Below are 19,807 nucleotides of genomic sequence, written 5' to 3' on the forward strand. Positions count from 1 at the left end.
TGACCCTGATCTAGTTTTAGATTGGTTTGTTAATAGGTAAAAATTAGATCAGAAGTGGTCTAGTTTACTTTAGTTTAATTTTTGGCATCTAACTGGTTTAGTTGTGAATGAGAGGTACTAAACCAGTTTAGTCCAGAACCAATTTAAGGATCACGTGTGGTCCACTTTTCTTGAGTTGCCAAACGCACCTTGGGGGCTTCAGTTTAAGTTGGTTCATTTTTTGTTCTTTTTCTCATATTTGTTCTCCAAAGAAAATAGTAGACGTATGATAAAATTTGTGAAGAAGAAATTTTCTAAATAAACTCATTCATATATGTTTTTAAAAATCGACCCTATTGAGTTTTTTTTTTATAAAAATCGACCCATTTTCTCGCCACGTCAGCATCGTGGCGAGAAAATGGATCGATTTTTTTTAATATGGTTCCTAAATAGCCGGGGTTGTCAGCCCCGACTATTTAGGAGGTTGTAAAATCCCAATTACAACTCTAAACCCTAACCATTCTATGCACTAAATAGTCGGGGTTGGCAACCCCGGCTATTTCGGAACCGGATTAAAAAAAAGGGTCGATTTTTGTAAAAAAAACTCAAGGCGGTTGTTTTAACAAAAATATGAATGGATTTGTCTAGAAAATTTCTTCAATTTGTGAATTCAGTAAAAAGGAAGGACAAAAAAAAAACTATTAAATCTAAGTGATCGAAATCTAACCTTAATCCAACCTAATATTCCAGGGTCCAGGCTGGTGTCTGAAATCATGAGACCCGATCCAGATCGCCACCGATGCAGATCTCACTCATCAATCAATAGCGGAGAGAGGACCGGTCATCTCAGTTTCGGGTCCTGTCAAAAACTCCGCATCCGCCCCCGAGGAGTAATTACCCATCACGTGACCATAAAACCTTTTTCCTAAATCGGATTGGATCGCACGCGAGATTAAACAGAAAATAAATAACGATCGGGTAGAAATTACAAGCTAGGAGAGAGAAAAAGTCCGGGAAAAATAACCGGAAGGGGGGCAAAGTTTCCCTTCAGGAAGAGGAGAGACAGCTGAAGTGTTTTCACCGTCTTCAACCTCGACTATGGATCTGTCACTATAAAAAAGAAAAAAAAAAAATAGAAAAAGAAAAAAGAAAGGAGAATCCCTCCCCCAAAAATCGATGGACTCCTCAAAACCTAATTCCCCCTCCGAAGTCCCTCGCCCTAACATCTTCTCTCAAACCCCGACCGCTTCTTTCTCGACCCCCTCATCGTCCTCCTCCTCCTCCTCCTCCTCCTCTCACAAGGTCATCTACAGCGATCGCTTCATCCCCAGTCGAATCGGATCCAACTTCTCCCTCTTCGATCTCCCCCCTCCTTCTCCTTCCTCCGGCGGCAAAGAGGAAGGCTCCAGCACCTACTGCGCTCTCCTCCGCAGCGTCCTCTTCGGCTCCGGTCACGTGCTCTCCCCGTCGACCCCCGAGAAATACGCATCCATCGGGCCGTCCTCCTCTTCGTCCCCTTTCTCGACGCCCAGCCGGAATATTTTCAGATTCAAGGCCGAGGTTCCGAGGTTCTCGAGCTCGCCGGTGGGCTTCGAGGATCCTCTGCCTGGGATTGTGCATAGCCAGCCTAAGACCCCGAGAAAGATCTCAAGATCGCCGTATAAGGTTAGGAGAAGTTCTTTTCTCTTCTTTTTTTTTTCTTTTTTACTTGGACAAGATTGGAATTTCAAGAAGCCCTTTTGATTTGTTTTGATTTTTCTTGGGTTTTAGGTTTTGGATGCGCCGGCGTTGCAGGATGATTTCTATTTGAATCTTGTGGATTGGTCTTCGCACAATGTGTTGGCTGTTGGGTTGGGGAATTGTGTTTATTTGTGGAATGCGTGCAGTAGCAAGGTGAGTTCTTTTGGTCTTTTTAATATGCTAGTTAAATTTTGATGGTGACTGTTGAGTTTATAGGGTGGTTATACCGAGTGGTTTCTTGTAGGTGACGAAGCTCTGCGATTTGGGTGTGGATGACAGTGTCTGTTCCGTGGGATGGGCACAAAGAGGAACTCACTTGGCGGTCGGAACTAATTTAGGGAAAGTTCAGGTTAGTTGTTTACCTGTGTAATGTTTGTTTATTTTCATTATTATAGAAATTGTTTGGGTCCTGAGTAGATTGTGGACGTAGTATAGTTATTATGGGTTGGATGGGTAAATTATAATTTAATAAAGAGAGAATCCTGTCATAATTTAGTCGTGAATTTCGAGGATCGTTGTCCTTCCAATTTCATATTGCTTTCAGTAAAGAATGATTTTTAAGCTGTCAGAACCAAAGGAAAGTCACTTGGCTGTTGGATCTAATTTAGGAAAAGTTCAAGTTAGCTATTTCATCGTGCAGTATTTGTCTTTTTTCATTATCATAGAAATTATTAGGATTCTGGGTACATTGTGGATTTGGTGTATTTATTATGGGTTGAGTGAGTAACAGACAAAATTAGAAGTAATAATCCTGTCATAATAATCTAGTCGTTAATTTCGAGGATCATTCTCCTTCCAATTTCACATCGCTTTAATGATAATGGATGTTGTTTTAAGCTATTACTGCAAGTTATTAAGCGAAAATAGCCACTTATCTGGATTTGAGGTGTCATGAATCTCACTTGATATGTTTTAGTGTTTGATATACAAATCTTTATTTCAGGTTTAGATAGAATAATTTTAAATTATTTTGCTCGTCCAGTCTATTGCACAAACAGGGAAATGCACAGTATCAGTGTTGTTACTTTGAAAAAAAATGTGAAAGCAAAGAAATTGGCATAGAGTTGTTGCTCCATTTCTTGTTATCATAGTTGCTTTGGCATCTATTGGTAATATTTCTACAAGTAAATTTTCCGTCATTCCCTATAATTATCTATGTTGGTGGTTTCACGTTAAACCTTGAATCATGATTCAAATATTCCCTATGACTTTTTTTTCCTGTCATAAGCACCTCACTTTCCACATGAAGTATGTGATGAGACATTCGCAAACGAGCTATTATTATTACATCATGAAATCTGTAAAAAGAAATATTCGCAATATAATAATGCAATATTTGCAATAATTGCATGATCCGTTTCATAGTAACTCCACATAAATAATATGTTTCTTAATGCAGGCATGCATGTCAGATCAGGATCACCTGTTATCTTTTAATAAAGTATGCATTTCCATTAATAATTCTCACCTACTAAAAGAAACACGAAATATATTAAGATGACCTACTACCAGTAAATGGAATAAATATTTTCCTTATTATTGTTCTCTTTTTGGTGTAGGTGTCAATAGTCAAACATGCCAATAATATAGCTTCCTGTGTAATACACGGGAATAATAAGAACTTTTTGTCTCACTTCTATATTACCTCTGACGTTTGAATTCCTTAGATATGGGATGCATCTCGATGTCGGAGGATAAGAACTATGGAGGGCCACCGCCTACGAGTTGGATCTCTAGCGTGGAGTTCATCAATGTTATCTTCAGGCAGTAGAGATAAATCAATACTTCAACGTGATATCCGTGCTCAAGAAGATTTTGTTAGCAAGCTGACTGGTCACAAGTCAGAGGTAATCTATACTTAAGTGCTGTTGATAATGATACCATATCATCTTTTGTATACCTGCACCTTTGTGTTTTGTTCTACCTGACACTTGTTCTTTTCCTTGGGTTTGGCTGCTGACATGCAAATATATAGGTTTGCGGGTTGAAGTGGTCCTATGATAACCGTGAGCTTGCATCTGGTGGAAATGATAATAGAGTATGTTCCTTTCCTTCTTTTTCTTGTTTGGATGAAATAAATACTTTCAATATATGATGATATATTTAGGTATAAATCAGTTAACATATTTCTTGATCTCTCGTCTGACAAATATGATTTCTTTGTTCAGCTTTTTGTTTGGAATAAACATTCAACACAGCCCGTACTGAAGTATTCCGAGCATACTGCAGCTGTAAAAGCTATTGCTTGGTCTCCTCATTTGCATGGGCTTCTTGCTTCCGGTGGCGGCACTGCTGACCGATGTATTCGTTTCTGGAATACCACCACAAATACTCATCTGAGCTGTATGGATACTGGAAGTCAGGTAGGTTACTATTCATTTACTTTAATTGTTGTATATAAATTTATTTCCATAATTTATAGTTACATAATTTAGTCTTAGTGAGTGAGATATACATAAGTAGGCTGACTTATTTCATCCCCAGAGCCTCTTAACCTTTAGTCAAACAATATAGACATGGTGAGCTTTTTGGTTTGGTGGGTTTACTATTTTGTAGATTTTGTTCTGATATTTTTGTTGTTTAACGTAATTAATATTTTTCAGCCTGTGTCCTATACTACATTTTCCTCCTTTTTAAGTAGAATTTTCTGTAATTATGTGCGGTACCTACTGTAAGCAGTTACACAATAGATCTAGTGGAGAATGATGTTTGTAAAATTAAATTACTTTTTGGAATTCCTGAAATGCTTATTCTACAGAATAAAGACTTTTAAACACCTTTTCACTAGTAAAAAGTTTTAGTGCCTATATCTTGGTGTCTCTTGAAAAGCCTACCATCATATTTAGTCAGACTGCAGTTGATAATTGGATATATCATAAGATGTTGATAATTGCATTAATAAACTGGAACAGATGCTCCATACAAATATTTAAAGCATATTATACAGAAAAAACTACGAAAAAGGAAGATAATGTACCTTCAATTGTTATTTTTTGTATTCTTTGGTCTGCTTCTTTTGATATGTTTCGATGCTAGTGACTTGGTGATAGAAGCATCAGTAAGAAAGGTTGTTTCTTACTTTCTATATATTTTCAGTTGCCTTTTGTGCTTTCCATTTTTGCTTCACTTCCTCATGTGCTTCGACATCACAATCCACATTGCGGCAGGTAAGAATTTTGTCTAGATGATGAAATAGGAAGAATGGACAAGCATTTTCAGAGGTCGTAATCAATAAATTTAAGTAAAATGACAAGAAAGAAAATTCAACTGGATATTAATATCACATTCATTAAGAAGTTCTTAACGTAACAGCTAGTAATGGGAACAAATGACATCTTTCCTTTCATTATTTTTTGATAGAAAAGAACTCGTTCTAGATTGAAGAACATGATAAAAGCATCGCCTTGATGACAACATACTATGCCATTGTTGAACCTCTCAATCATCTCGGAAAAGTTATTCAAATTTGAAGATTTTATTAAACCAGTGAATGTGCAAAATTCATCTAAATTGATTCTTGGGCTTGTATAGGTTGCACACATGTCTGCACATTTATTTATTATGTAGCAGTTTAGACTAGTTGGTAAGAGCCTGTAGGAGCCACATCTAGAGTTCACATTGCCTAGTGATATTGGATGTGCCAATTGTCATGTCGCGATGAGGATGTCGCTTATGTAAGGGGGGTGATTAAGAGACTCTTATTTGGTCCCACATCAGGAAATGAGTGAGAAGTTAAGTTGTTTAAATAGATAAGCCCAAGACTCAAGTGTAACATCGGCTAGTCAATTTTAGCAGTGGTTTGAGCCAAACAATGCGTTACACTCAAGTGGGTCCCACGGCTTGTACCGTGCTAACGGGCTCATGGGCCCGGAATATGATAAATGATATCATAGCAGTTCACCAGCTGGAAGTGTGAAGCTAAGTACTATGAGGGGCTGTGCTACATTGCATGAGTGCGGTGTGAGCCACTTCTAAAGCCCGTGGAAGTCACCTCTAAAGTTCACATCGCCAGGCGTTAAAACTGGGATGTGTCAGTTATCATGTCGCGACGAGGACATTGCTTGTATAAGGTGGGGTTATTGTGAGAACCCCCAAATTTAGTCCCACATTGGTGGGATAGTGTGAATGTATAGTGTTTATATAGTGAAGCTAAAAGGTTCAAGTGTAACATCGGTTAATCGATTTTGGCAGTAGTTTGAGCCAAACAATACGTTATACTTGGTGGGTCTCATGGCTTGCACCGTGCCAATAGGCCCGTGGGCTCGGGGCATGACAACATTTTCTTCTGTTTCTCCCTTTCTTCCACTTGTCCACTGTTTTTGGTGTTGACTCTCAATCCTCACTTCTCATCCCCAAAGAAAATTTTAAAAAAGAAGTCCACTCCCTGTTTTTTTCCTTTTTCTTCTCTTTTATCTTTAGTTTCCCCCCTTTGTTGCTTTTTGAATGTTTACTTCTTTGTGTGAAACTGTGAGTTTCTTCTTGTTCTTATTTCTTCTGTTCTTCTCCTTCGTTCTTTATTATTTTCCAGTTTTTCTCCTTTTTTTGGGGAATTGTGGGGTTGGACTGGGTGAAAAGAAGGGAGCCGTGTTTATAAGTAGTCCTTTTGATCTGTGACTATTTGATGTAGGTGATAATGATGTCTTATAGTTACAAATGCATGGATAAATGGACTTGTCATATGACCTGTTACTAGCCTGCAACACTTGATTTAGGATATTTGTATTTATAAAACTCCGAGCTATGAGTCTAGCTTAGAGATTCTGAGAAGCTTTCTGAGAAACATCTATTAATAGAAATGTATTATAGAAAGATCAGTCTGTTGTGCTAAGAAAATACCCTATCATGAATGGGAAGAGCATAATTAAAACAGATTTTATACTCCATACTGATGAGGAAGGAATGTGAAACTTGATTTTCCCAATACCAATATCTGGCGGTTTGTGCATGACTTTGAGGCCTTTCTTGAGAATTTTGTATTCCACGTATATTGAGGGCAGCTTTGTCTCTCCGAACTATGCCTAAATTCCTCTAGCTTGTTGTCTGAACTTCTATTTTATCTCAATACAATGTTGTTATAACATATAGGCTTACAGAAAGCCCGGTAACAAGAGTAGAACGGGAAGGGGCAAAAGCTAGAATCTAGAGATTGAAGAGTGACTGAACTAGCTTTTTTTGTGATCTGTACAACTATTGTAAAGACCAAGAGCTTAGGGATGTGCGTTAAAAGTGTTCAATAAGATCTCTTGTTGCAATTATTTAGTTTATTATTACATAATCATCACTAGGTTGCTACTTTACCGTAGCTTACTGATGGAGTTCTATTTAAGATATTTGAGGAAGAACTTCCGCTGTAGTAGAAAGAACAGTTCGAGTCAAATTTAATGGTATGGCTTGCTTGAGATATGCGGAGTTTGCTTTCGGATTTTAGATTTTTGGATACATGATCCTAAGATGCACTCGGATCAAACTACTCAGAACATCAGCAACGTGTTTGTATAAACATGTGAAATTGATTAGACATTTCTAAAGTGTATTCAGGAATTTAAAGAAGAAAATTTAATGTTATCTGAAGAAGTCATGTCATCTTAAATTTGTTTGGTGTCAGTTGGAAACTAGGATTCAATATGAGCCAACCCAACCCAATAGAGTCAATATGGCATGTTACACTTTGTCATTTTAAATGTGAAAAGTAAATAGCAAATTTTTAATATACACATGGCAGAAGAACAATAACAAGATAATGGATTTGTGTGCTGCATGCATAGATCCTTTATTTTTTTTGTTATCATCAAGTCATTAAAGAAGCATTCAACATTTACCTCATGAGCCTTAAGCAATGTGGTGATCAGAAATGCCAAGTGTTTGTTTCCTGGCCAGTATCACCTTATTTCATTGAGGGAAAAAGGCTTGAGATTTTGAGCAAATTCTACTTGAATATTCCATCAAAAAACTGAGGTAGAGAATCATTCTTATCAATTCAATAGGAATGCATAAAAATCATCTAGTACTTCAAATGATTATATTTATCTCTTTTTTCCCCTAAATTTGATCTCTATTTTCCTTCATTGATTTGATTCAATCCCTTGAGATGCAAGGAAGCTTCATGCATAATCACTCATCCATCTATTCCAATAGAGTCTGAAACATGGAATCAGTATTATACCATAAGATCCCGCTAGAAATAAAAAGTGTCGGTTACTAAATACTAGACAAAGCCTGTGTTGGGATTTAAAAGTTCTCTTTGGTACAGGATAATTTTGCTAAATCTGATCTCCTTTCATCCTTTGAGATTTAAGAGTTGCTAAAATGGATCCAGATTGAACATCAGCTACAAATTTTTCACTTCTTCACCTCTTTTAGCTTCCTTTGATCTCTAGGAATGAAAAGATTTATCTTCACATTACTCTATAAGTCTCCATTTTAACCCTTTTTGGCAAATGAATCTCCGCGAAATTCGACATGCAAGAATCATCACGCATCCTTCATGTCACCTTATTCATCTTCTTACCAGCTGAAAGTCATATTCTGCCAGTTCCGGGTAACCTATTCCCAATATTTTTGAAACTAGGGCAAGACCTCAACCTCATAACTTGGTTTTAACATACAGTCATTTTCTTCCATAAATCAGCAATATTTCAAATCGTTGGAGGCTTCTTGCCTTATTTTTGCCGTTCTATGCCCACTGAATAGAGTGACTAGTGTATTGTTGTCATATCTGTATTGATGTCTGGCTGAACCTTTTATGTTCAAAGCCATGTGAAAGATTAAACCTTATTTGTTTCGTGTCCATTCTTGTGCATGTGCACACACACTTTAAGTGCATGTTTAAGAAGAAAATTCATCCATCTTTTCTTTGTTACCTTTTAGCTTAAAACGTTCGATTAACCCTTTGGGGTGCACTACTTTTGAAAGTATATTACCAAAATCTTTCTATGAACACCCTTAAAAAATTGATACCTAGGCATCATACAAACATATGCATGCGCGCGCGCAAACACACACATCACTGTGTGGAATCGATGATGATTCAACTTGAAGGTAAAGGAATTTCTCTGAAATTATTTACATAGGTTTATGATGATTCAACAGTATCAATATGGTAGCTTGGTAAGGAATATTTATGAAATTATTTACATAGAAATCTTCATCAGCGAAGATAGAGAAATTAAATTTTCATGAAAACTTGCAGGTTTGCAATCTCGTATGGTCAAAAAATGTGAATGAGCTTGTCAGTACCCATGGCTACTCCCAGAACCAAATTATTGTATGGAGATACCCAACGATGTCCAAGGTGCTTCATTTTCCATATGAGCTGTAACTTATATCTCAAACTTACTAACATCATCTGCTTTTGTTGCAATCATACTATGCTCATGCACTTGTTTGCTTCATCTGCTATTGTAGCTTGCGACTCTTACCGGTCACACATTCAGAGTATTGTATCTTGCGATCTCACCTGATGGGCAGGTATTATCCAGGCATATAACTTCTATGATTATTTATTATTTGTTTTTGGTGTATTTTGAGAAAGTTCTTTTATTTGATTTCATCTTCTGTTATTAGACCATAGTTACTGGTGCTGGAGACGAGACACTGAGATTCTGGAATGTCTTCCCTTCTCCAAAATTTAAGGTGATTATTGAACAGTTGAGATGTTCCTTTTATAACAATTATTCTGCATCTGTTGCTTCATCTACTGTGATCACTATCCTTATTTTTTGACAATGCTGATTATAACTAATCCAACTTCTTTGTTTCTTAGGGGTTTGTAAGATGTAGGTTGTTAATAATTAGCCTAGTTGGATAGAAGTCCCTCTGAAACGTTTTATTTGACGCAAGTATTTTAAGACGTAGGGCCTATCTACTACAAGTCCTTTTGGAGCACTATTGGACATTTCAAATTCATCTAAGGGGCTCATATTCAACTATCAAGTTTGTGGGGGCTTAGTACCATGATAAACTAATAATTTGGAGGCTATATCCTAGAATTCCTTTTTTATCATCTACAAATGTGCGAATCCAACTTGTGTCTTCCGATGAGATTACATCTTCTCAGAAGTCATAGACGCTCCTTTCACAGGTGCACTTCTTCCCTTGACCTTTGTTCCTAACCAGAAGAGAACATGTGAAGACTACTAGAAACTTTAGTTTATCTCATGCTTTATTCTCATGCAACATGTAATCATCAGGTAGTGCCTATTCTGTCTGCAATATTGCCCTAGAATTATATGGCTCTTGTTTTTTTGTTTATCTGAAGTTTTATTTTACCCTATCATATTATCGAAGTTGCTATTTTTTTACAGATGTACTTTTCTCCTTAGTTTTCACTTCTGCTACTCACACAATTAGCAGATAATGACGTATTATACCTACTTTTATTTTTATGACAGAGCTCGGACAGTGACATTGGATCCTCATCCTTCGGTAGAACTCAAATAAGGTGACCTCTGGAAGTATTAACTATGGGAAGCTGTCTAATAATTAAAGTTATCACGCTTGGTATTATTTATCAGTTGGCAAGGTTTTTGGTTGCATTTGCTTCACCATTGTCAGCAAGAGCAGACATGCCATTATGTTCTGCTGGCTTTCTTCATCCGCTGGTTAGTATTTTCCATAATGCCAGTTCTTCCACCAAGACATCTAAAAGAAAAGGGAAAAGGAAAAAAGAAAAAAGGGGGAAAAAAATGGAATCTAAGCCACAGAGCAGCACTATTGTATATCGTCCTCTTGTTTATAAGGTGCAGATTCTCATTTAATTAATTAGCTGCATACATGTACTGGGAACATGTAACAAGGTGGCGGTACCCTCTCGTGTACCGTTTGAAAGCTTCAGCTTGTTCCTCGTCTCCAATCACCCGGAAGTTATTTTGTATCTATATCAAAATTAGTGCATGTCTCTTGATGTTCCAACGCGCTATACATTGTTCTTGCTCGATATTTATCTTACTTATACAGCAATCAATACCGGAATGTTTGAGGCTGATGATGGGTATAGCGATTTTCTTTTTTTTTTGGTTTTTTTTTGTTTTTTTTGTTTTTGTTTTTTTGGGAAAAAGAAAACAAGGTGTTACGAGATGCCTACGCTTTCTATTAGTATTATCTACAGTTGTTTCTATCAAATGATTGCATGTCTTTCATTAATGGAAAATCATTAATTTTGTGATCATCAGTCAATAAATGGGCTAGAGACCTTCAAATTAAATGTTTTTTATTCGTTAAATTTTCAGGAAAAGGAAAATTTTCTGAAAATTTCGATCATTTAATAGGTAGAAACTGAAAAATGTATATGGCGTGCCTTTCAGACTTAGTCCTTACCTTTGTTAATTTCCTCTTTATTGCTTGCTAAATTATTTTGTTATTGCATCAAAACTTTGAAACTAAGTAAATTTCTGAAACTATGGTGAAGGCCGATAGTTATAGTTTTATACTCGAAGAACAACTGCTCTGATATGAATCCATAGAATTTGTCATGAGAGAACATAATGTTTATCTCATGGGTTAGTATGAGCGCAGGCGTGACGTTCTTAATTATATCAAAAATTTCCTGGTAGACAGACAATGTAAGCTCTTATGTCAAATTGTTTTAGCCGCGAAGGGCACTACACTTGCTGTTTTTCTTGAAAAAAAAAATATAAATAAAAAGTTTCAAGGGGTTTAAACCATATTGTTGGCCCTTGTCTATACATTTTATGTTAGTTATAAAATATAAACTACCCGCATGTAAGATCTTAGGCGAACGACACATCCTCTCAGAACCATCCGCACGAAGCAACTTTGTTGCCCTCCTATTTGCACACGGATGGTCAGAACCGGCGGGTCAAATAAGAACAATACTCATAAGTTGCAATCAGTGTTCCTACCTACGAAATAGTGTAGGAGTTACAGTGTAGTTAGTTAGTATTTCCCTTTATTCAAACGCGACTAAATGCCAGTTAAATACCGTATCGTTTCACCACTTTTACACTTAAATATCCAAAGTTGTAAAATGTAGCATAAAAACACCCCAAGTTGATAAAACGTAGCACATTGCTACCTTCTGTTAAATAGGTGTCAGAATATTCCGAGGAATACCCCCATGTACTTGGCCCATAGGAATTTTATTGTTCTATTGCCCCAAATTTATTGCTTTAATTATCATTTTACTTGCCCCTTCAATTTATTATACTACCATTTTAATGGAGGGCATTTTTATCAAAATAGGTAATTTTTTTAACGGTGTTAGCCTAATTCTAACGGTATAAGACAACTTGGGGTATCTTTATGCTACTTTTTACAACTTGCGATATTTAAAAGTGTAAAAATAGTGAAATCGATAGGGTATTTAAGTGCCATTTAGCCTCCAAACTTTTGTTTTCTACGACACACGAGTGCGTGTACAGTCTGGGGCTGCTTTGCATCTTGGATGTACCTAAAATTAGCTAGCGCCTTTAGTTTCTGGGTCCCCATATATAACTCTGGCTCTTCTAAACAATGATTTGCTTTAAGACTTGTTTTGGTTGCTGCCTAATTGAAGGTAAAACAATCATCAGGTTTAAAAGGACATCAGACCAATCGTCAGATCATTAATATTGTACACCTCTCTGACTGTAAACACGCGAAACATGATGGAAATTAAAACCATTCCGTTCTTTACTTGGACACTTCTTTCGTCGTTTCTCTAACAAAATGGCAACGATATCTTGGTCGGTTGGAATTATTAGCCAAAGATGTACTTAACCCCGGATCATATTAATCTTTCTTTAAGGTGTGTTTTGGACTTTTTTCTATTTGGCAAAGACTTGGCTTCGGCTAGCATGGTTTTCCTTGGACCATAAACAAGTCATAAACTAGAACTAGTCTTGATCCGTTTAACTGATCGTTGCGCTTTACACAGCGTTTAATCATCCTTAATTAATAGAGTTGAGTGGCTTTAAATCCCAGCAACCGGAAAGCAGCGAACCTGTAGGTGGACCAACCGATGTGGGCCCCGCTTACTATCCTAACCGACAAGCCCAACCACTGTAGCAGGGGCTAGTCACATCGCCCTCATTCTTTCTTCGGCCGTCACCTTTTTTTCTCTCTTTATTTTTTTGCTTTATTTTCTTTTTTTTATTAAATTACTATTTTGCTTTGGTGAGACAAGTAGTTGTACTTGCTTCATCCTGACCAGGAGGAGTGTTGAACAGTTCTGCAGGTGAATTAAACGCCTTTGAGTAATTAAAAAGAAAGAGAACTTGAACCGAAATTATCACCTGTAAGTGAAAAAGCCTGTGATTAGTTAATACTAAATTTCAACAGGGTACGGCCATTTCTGGTCGACTGCTTACAGAACTATGATTCACATCTTTATTCACTTAATACGTACGTAAATTTGTGTAAATTTTATGTGAATTATTTTGTTTTTTTTTTCTTCCAGAAAACTATTGTAAATCTCTACTTATGTGAATCAAGAACCTTTAATGATCTTTTAAAAATAATCTAAAACTTTATGATATTTATTTACTGTCTACTAACATGCTATATTAGCGAGATGAACTCTAATTACCTTATTAACACAGCAGTTAAACGCACATTTTGTTGTAATTAATACTTACATTTAAACTAATGGCGAATTCATGGTGGCACTCACGATGCCACTTCAACTCTTTTTGCCTATTCTTTTTGCTACCGTCATCAATAACGAGAGCTAGCTGACAATATACTTACACTCGACTAAACATATACCCGAAATGTGATGACTTTTCTACCAGTTGTTAGGCCAATTTTTCTAATTACAATTAGTAGATGTTAGAGAAGAAAATATCTCTCGTCTGTCAGTACAACTTTAAGAGTTCTCATATTGTGGAAATCCAACCGAAATGATATTGTTGGAAATGGGAATCATCAAGTCGATCTAGAGGGAGTGAATGAGATTGATACAAATTTTTCTGACAAACAAAAAAGTATACAGTGGAAAATAAATAATGAAAAACTAACAGCAACCAAACAAGAACACAAGAGATGTTTAATTATAATGGTTTGGATCAAAATTCTATATTCACTCTTCCTTCTTGCGAATGGCCTTTTTATGTAGAATGCACCGCGGATATATTCATGGAGAACAGCACCGTCAAGAGCCTAAGCGCGGGCCCAACAGAGGAAAATAGTTTGCAACGATGAAGGGTCATATCTCCCAAACCGTACGTTGAAATTGGACGAATTATATATGTAAATCGTGTATTTTTTGAAATGGAGCCTATCAAACTGATTGTTGTTCGGTTTGTCACCATTTGTTTCACAAAATTCCCTCCAAATTGAGAGATATTATAGTTTTTGTTAGTTTTTTTTTTACTATTTTAGGTAATGTTATAGGAGTCTGTTTTGATTAGGAAACAAATACAATTTGATTACAAATTTGACTAATTTGCTTCCCCAATTATAGGGAGCCTTTTAAGAAAAGTTTTGTTATTTTTATTTTTAGTAAAGTCCGGTTCTTAGTAGAAGTCTTGTTTATTTTCTATTTAAGCAGAGGATTGTAAACCCTAGATGCATAACTTTTCATCAATAAATATTCTCTTTTACTATTTTCTTCGTAGATATGGAGATCGTTTTTTGTGGAATCAAAGAGCACCCTTTGGTGGATTCTAATGTTTTCACTTCTGCACTGTGTTAATTGGTATTAGAGCCTTGTTTCTCTAATTCGATATTGGGAGGCGACGAAGCCCCTATTTTTCGAATTGAGTTTGATGAGTTGAAGGCCGATGTTAATCAAATTAAGACTACCATAGACCGACTTGCATTGGCAATGGAGAGACTTAACATGATAGGAGTTTAAAATCACATTGATGATCGCCAACGAAGTGATTTGACTTAATAGGATGAATTCAACAGCGATAGTGATGACTATGAAGCCTCACACGTGGTCATGACCGCAGAGATCACCGATGATAGGACAATTATGGTGCCGAAGGGTTGAAGATGAAGATGGATATACCATCTTTTAACATGCAACTTTATATTGAAGAATTTCTTGATTTGATTGCAGAGGTAGAGAGGTTTTTCAAGTATATGGAGATCTCAAATGAACGGAAGGTTAAGCTACTGGCCTATTGACTTAAGGGTGGAGCATCTTCTTCGTGGGAATTAGTATGCATGAATCGATCTCGTCAACGGAAGCCGAAAGTCGATAAGTGAGAGAAGATAAAGAAGTTGTTGAAAGTTCGTTTCCTGCCTAGTGAATATGAACAAGTCTTGTTCAAATAATATTAGAATTACAAACAAGATGGAAAAACAGTTGATGAGTACACACATGAGTTTTACCGGCTATCATCCTATAATAATTTAAATGAGAATGAAGCCCAACAGATATCTCGTTATATCGGGGGATTGAGGACAGTGATTTAGGATCATGTGTCCTTACAGAAGATATATACTTTGGCATACACGGTTAGCCTATCCGAAAAGGTGGAGCAATAAGTTGGATGAAACAATCGAGGATCATGGGCAACTTCCGATGGTTCGTGCACGAGTTATAATTATGGTAGGAATAAACAGTCCCAATTTGCCTCTGATCAATATTCTACAGCTAAGAAGGGTATAGGATCGACAATAACAACAGTAAAGAAGTCTACACTAGCAAACCCATATGCTAAACCCGATCCAATCAAGTGCTACAGATGTGGTCAACCTAGTCATCGATCCAATCAATGCGCTACAAGAAATACTGTGAATATGGTGGATCATGGTGAGGAGGATGTAGACCAATATGATGCTAAAGACTATGATAATGAGGAGGTTGAATATCTGATAAGGATCAACTTTTGCGTATTGTGTGATAATTATTATTGGCTCCAAAGATAGAAGAACCACGCCAGGGGCATAATATCTTCCGCATGAGGTACACCATAAAACAGAAGACTTGTGATGTTATCATTGATAGTGGCAGTAGTGAGAATATTATCTCTCGACATATGGTGGAGAATTAGGTTTGAAGACAGGTAAACATCCCACTTCCTACAATATCAGTTGAGTTCGTATGTATAATGACATGTGGGTTGATGAGGTGTGTCGGTTGTCCTTTTCCATTGGTCGTAATTTTGTTGATGAGATGTTGTGTGATGTGGTTGAGATGAATGCTTGTTATATGTTGCTAGGCAAGCTATGGCAATTCGATGTTGATGTCACGCACATGGGTAAGGATAATGTTTATATTTTTAAGAAGGATGGACGCCAAATTATGCTCATGCCTCTTACAGAGAAGGGGGCAATCAAGACAGATGTTGCTTAAAAGAAGACTTTTTTTTGGTTGTTAACAATGAAGATTTTATAAAATATTTGAAACAGTCTGAAGAGATTTATGTTGTTATTGTATCAAAAAAGAGGATTCTGCCTCCACTAAAATTCCACGTAAAGTATAGAACCTTTTGCAACAATTTAAAGCAGTTATGCCTGAAGAACTGTTAGGTCTCATGTTTATGAGCCTATTATCTAATTTGGTTTTGATGATTAACAAATAATTCCTAACATCATTTTTGAGTATTTGCATTTACTCGCTAGGTATCCTCACATACATCCTTTGTTGGAGGTTGGATAGGATTGCACGTTAACGTTGACATCCTTTGGAGGTTGGTAGAAATTTAAATGAGGCCTTTGCCATTCAAGTCAAAGACATACTATTGCGCTTCATCTCTACTACCAAGATCAAGCTTCACGAATATTCTTAGCTTGGTTATAGTGTTTGTAGCTTACGTGTTTACTTTATGTGTTATACTTAAAGCTCAAACCATACACACACATTATTTCGCTTTATCTCTTTCATTTTTTTGTTTCGCCTTGTTAAAGGATTTTTAGAATATCTTTGTGGATATGTTTAGCCATACAAATATAAATTAGTTTCATATTTATCATATTATACATCTATTTGGAATGATAATGTGTTTGAAATGATTTCATCAGAATCAAGTATTTAACAGTTTTGTATTTTTGTTGATTCTGGTAATCTATGAAATCATATTTAACATTTCGTATGTTTTTGCAAAATAAGGATTTCTCACAAATGGGAAGTGCTATTTTAGAAATTTCTCTTTTTAAATATTTATTTTCATATGTATGAACGTTTTCCTAAGTTTTACTATTTTTGGAGTTATTTTATTATTTTTAATTGAGTTTAGAAAATCAACTTTCAGTCTCTGTTATATCAGCCTTCCAGACTCTGGGCAGTCGACCGAATGAAAAGACCAGTCGACTTGGTAGAAGCAGTTTTCACAGCAACTACTATTTCAGTCAATCAGTCGACCGATTGTTTAAATCAGTCGACCGAACAGTCTTTTCAGTCAACCGACCAAGTTTTTCAGTTAACTTGCCAGAAGCAGTTTTTACAACAACTGATATTACAGTCAACAAATCGACCGATTGTTTTTACCAGTCAACCGGTATTATTTTATTTTTCCCAGAATTGGCTAATGGTCAAATTTCTCAGTTGATTGATATACCTATCAGCCGACTGATCAGGTCTTTTTTACTGTAGCGGCTAGTTTCTGATTTGTTTGTTTGAAAGGCTATAAATAGCCCTCAAGACGCATTTGAACTATATGAAAATATAAGAACAGAGTTTGGACAATTTGTTTCATAGTTTTTGAGATAAATCAAGTATATATGTTTATGTGAAATAAGGTTTTACAAAGAGAAGGATCTCAATTTTGTTGTTGAGGCGTTCATCTTCAATTTTCTATCTTTCCTTGCTTTAGAGAAGTTTTCTAAACGTTCTCTTTAGCTACTCTATAATTTTTGATATATTTATTTGTGTTTGATTTTGTTTTACTTATTAATTACACACACACACACCCACTTAAGCTTTAGTATTTCACATATCAAGTAAAATCAGGTTGTGAGAATTTTTCATTGAGAGTGAGTTATATTTTTCGTTCTCATCTATTTAGAGAACAAAATTCCATATTTGCACTTATTGTTAAACACGTTGTAATACACAAGAACACTTATAGGAGTGGTTGGGAAAGACTGGGGTCAATTTCAAGAGGAGTGAGTTGGTTGTAAATCTTAGGGAGATGATGTAATTCCAAATACTTGAGGAAAGTGACACGGGTAGTCCAACACTTAGAGAAGTGTAGCTTGTGTGATTGACATCGTGTATATTATAAAAGTTATCGGTGAACTTTGAAAACCGTTATTGTGTAGTTCTTGAGTAATAGTGAAGATCTCCTCGAGGTGAGGAGCTGAGACGTAGGTCGAGCGTTGACTGAACTCTGTGATCATATCTTGTGTTTGTGATTGTGTTTTGGCGCACTATTTTACTTTCATCTTGTGCTTATTGTTTATATCACCTATTATCTCATTGTTTATCCTTGCATATCTTTTTGTATATTATATTGCTAGGATATTATCTTATAAGTTTTAATTTGGCATCGTAATCGGATTAGATTAGAATTACCCTATTCACCCTCCTTCTAGGGTACTTTTATTTGGTATCAGAGCCTGGTACTCTTGATTTGTGGATTAATCACCTAGAGTCAAAGATCCTTGCTGTTATATCTTACAAATCTAGTTTTGTGATTTTTCTTGCTTGCATCATCACTATGGATATACACGGTGCACCTAGTTTAAGCTATGCTATAGATATTGCTCCTTCATTCAATGCTTTCCCTTATGCTCAATGGAATTTTAGATTTAAACTATTTGTTAGGTCTAAATATGTTAATATATTTGAAGTAATTGATTGTGCTTATGTTGTGCACACGTTGGAAAAATCCAAGTGGAACAAGGATGATAAGAAAATATTTATTATGAACAAGCTATTATTAGAACTTTTACTTAAAGCTTTTGATCCATCTATTTCTAACAAACTTGTTTCTTTTGATAGTGCTTATGCATTATGGAAACATATACAAACATATCACGATAACTTGGGGGAAATTCAACAGATTCTGGTGGATTCTTCTTCAAGTGAGATTGTTGACAACATTTGAGCATCTTCATATACACGACCACTAGGCGATTGCCCTATTGAGGTATGTGAGACTGAATCCAAAAGTGAACTATATATAGATGAACTTGCATGTGTATATGAAAGATTAATGAATATTTACAACAAATTGCATCAAAAATTTATGTGTTTGAAAAGTAAGCATGTATAATTAAATTCCGATCATGATTTGCTAGCATCAAAATTTGATATCATTGCTAAAGAGAATGTAATTCTTAAAGAAAATAATGATAAATTAAAATTGAATCAAGATGTTTTGACTTTAAAAATTGCTAGCTTATCTCATGATGCCATGTTAGAAGTAGAAGCTATTAGAAATATATTTACTTCATTCAAGAATGATCATGTTTGCTACTTCTATTGCCAATGCTATTGTGCCAAACAATGAGTTGAATGATGTGAAAAACCGTATATCTTCTTTAGATTCAACCTTAAATACATGCATTGAAAATTATAAGAAACTTATGGATATGTGTGTTAAGTCTCATGCTACTACTTCCAAACCACTCGTTCACTATGCACACATGTATATCAAAGTTTATAAATACTCTATTTGCGTTTGTTACGGTCATATTGCTAAATTTTGCTATGATGCACAAAAACCTATTATTACCAATATTAGTACTCCCTGTGCATCTCATCAAGTTTCTTCACCACACACGTACACACATACACCCATTGCTTATCCCAAGCATGTTGATGTGTTTAAATGTGAATTTTGTGGTAGATTTGGTCATTTGGCGAAATTTTATTTTGATTTGTAAAAAGTTTCAAATTTAAAAAATGCATCAAAAAGACCATCTTTGTTTAAAAATGTTTCTCATGCATAATTAAATGGTCAACAAAAACAAGTGCATCCATCCCGTTACACTTGTTATAATAGGATGGGTCTTTTGCGTAATTTTTGCTATAATCGGATCCGTGCACAAAATACGCCTAAATAGGATTATAACCCAAGGGCATTTGATTATATTAAAAGTGGTCATGTATCTAAACTCTCCGACACCAAACAAGTTCTTAGTATTTTTGTTTTCTTTTCTTTTTAAGGAAAAACGTGTTTGCAAAACTTTGTTTTGGAAATATATATTGATCAAAATTTCACTTAAATAAAAACAAAAAAGCAACTTTAAT

General features: G+C 35.7%; 1 protein-coding gene across 1 annotated transcript; it reads left to right on the forward strand.

Moving 5' to 3' along the window:
- LOC109837829 (protein FIZZY-RELATED 2-like) lies at positions 975-10,702 on the forward strand. The gene is made up of 10 exons (XM_020406198.1): positions 975-1,644; positions 1,750-1,872; positions 1,964-2,068; positions 3,387-3,566; positions 3,695-3,757; positions 3,888-4,082; positions 8,909-9,010; positions 9,124-9,186; positions 9,283-9,351; positions 10,110-10,702. The coding sequence occupies exons 1-10, from the start codon at positions 1,156-1,158 to the stop codon at positions 10,161-10,163; spliced, it is 1,443 nt and encodes a 480-aa protein (XP_020261787.1). The 5' UTR covers positions 975-1,155; the 3' UTR covers positions 10,164-10,702.

The sequence above is a fragment of the Asparagus officinalis genome, chromosome 4 (assembly GCF_001876935.1).
Source record: "Asparagus officinalis chromosome 4, Aspof.V1, whole genome shotgun sequence".
In the NCBI taxonomy this organism is placed as follows: domain Eukaryota; kingdom Viridiplantae; phylum Streptophyta; class Magnoliopsida; order Asparagales; family Asparagaceae; genus Asparagus; species Asparagus officinalis.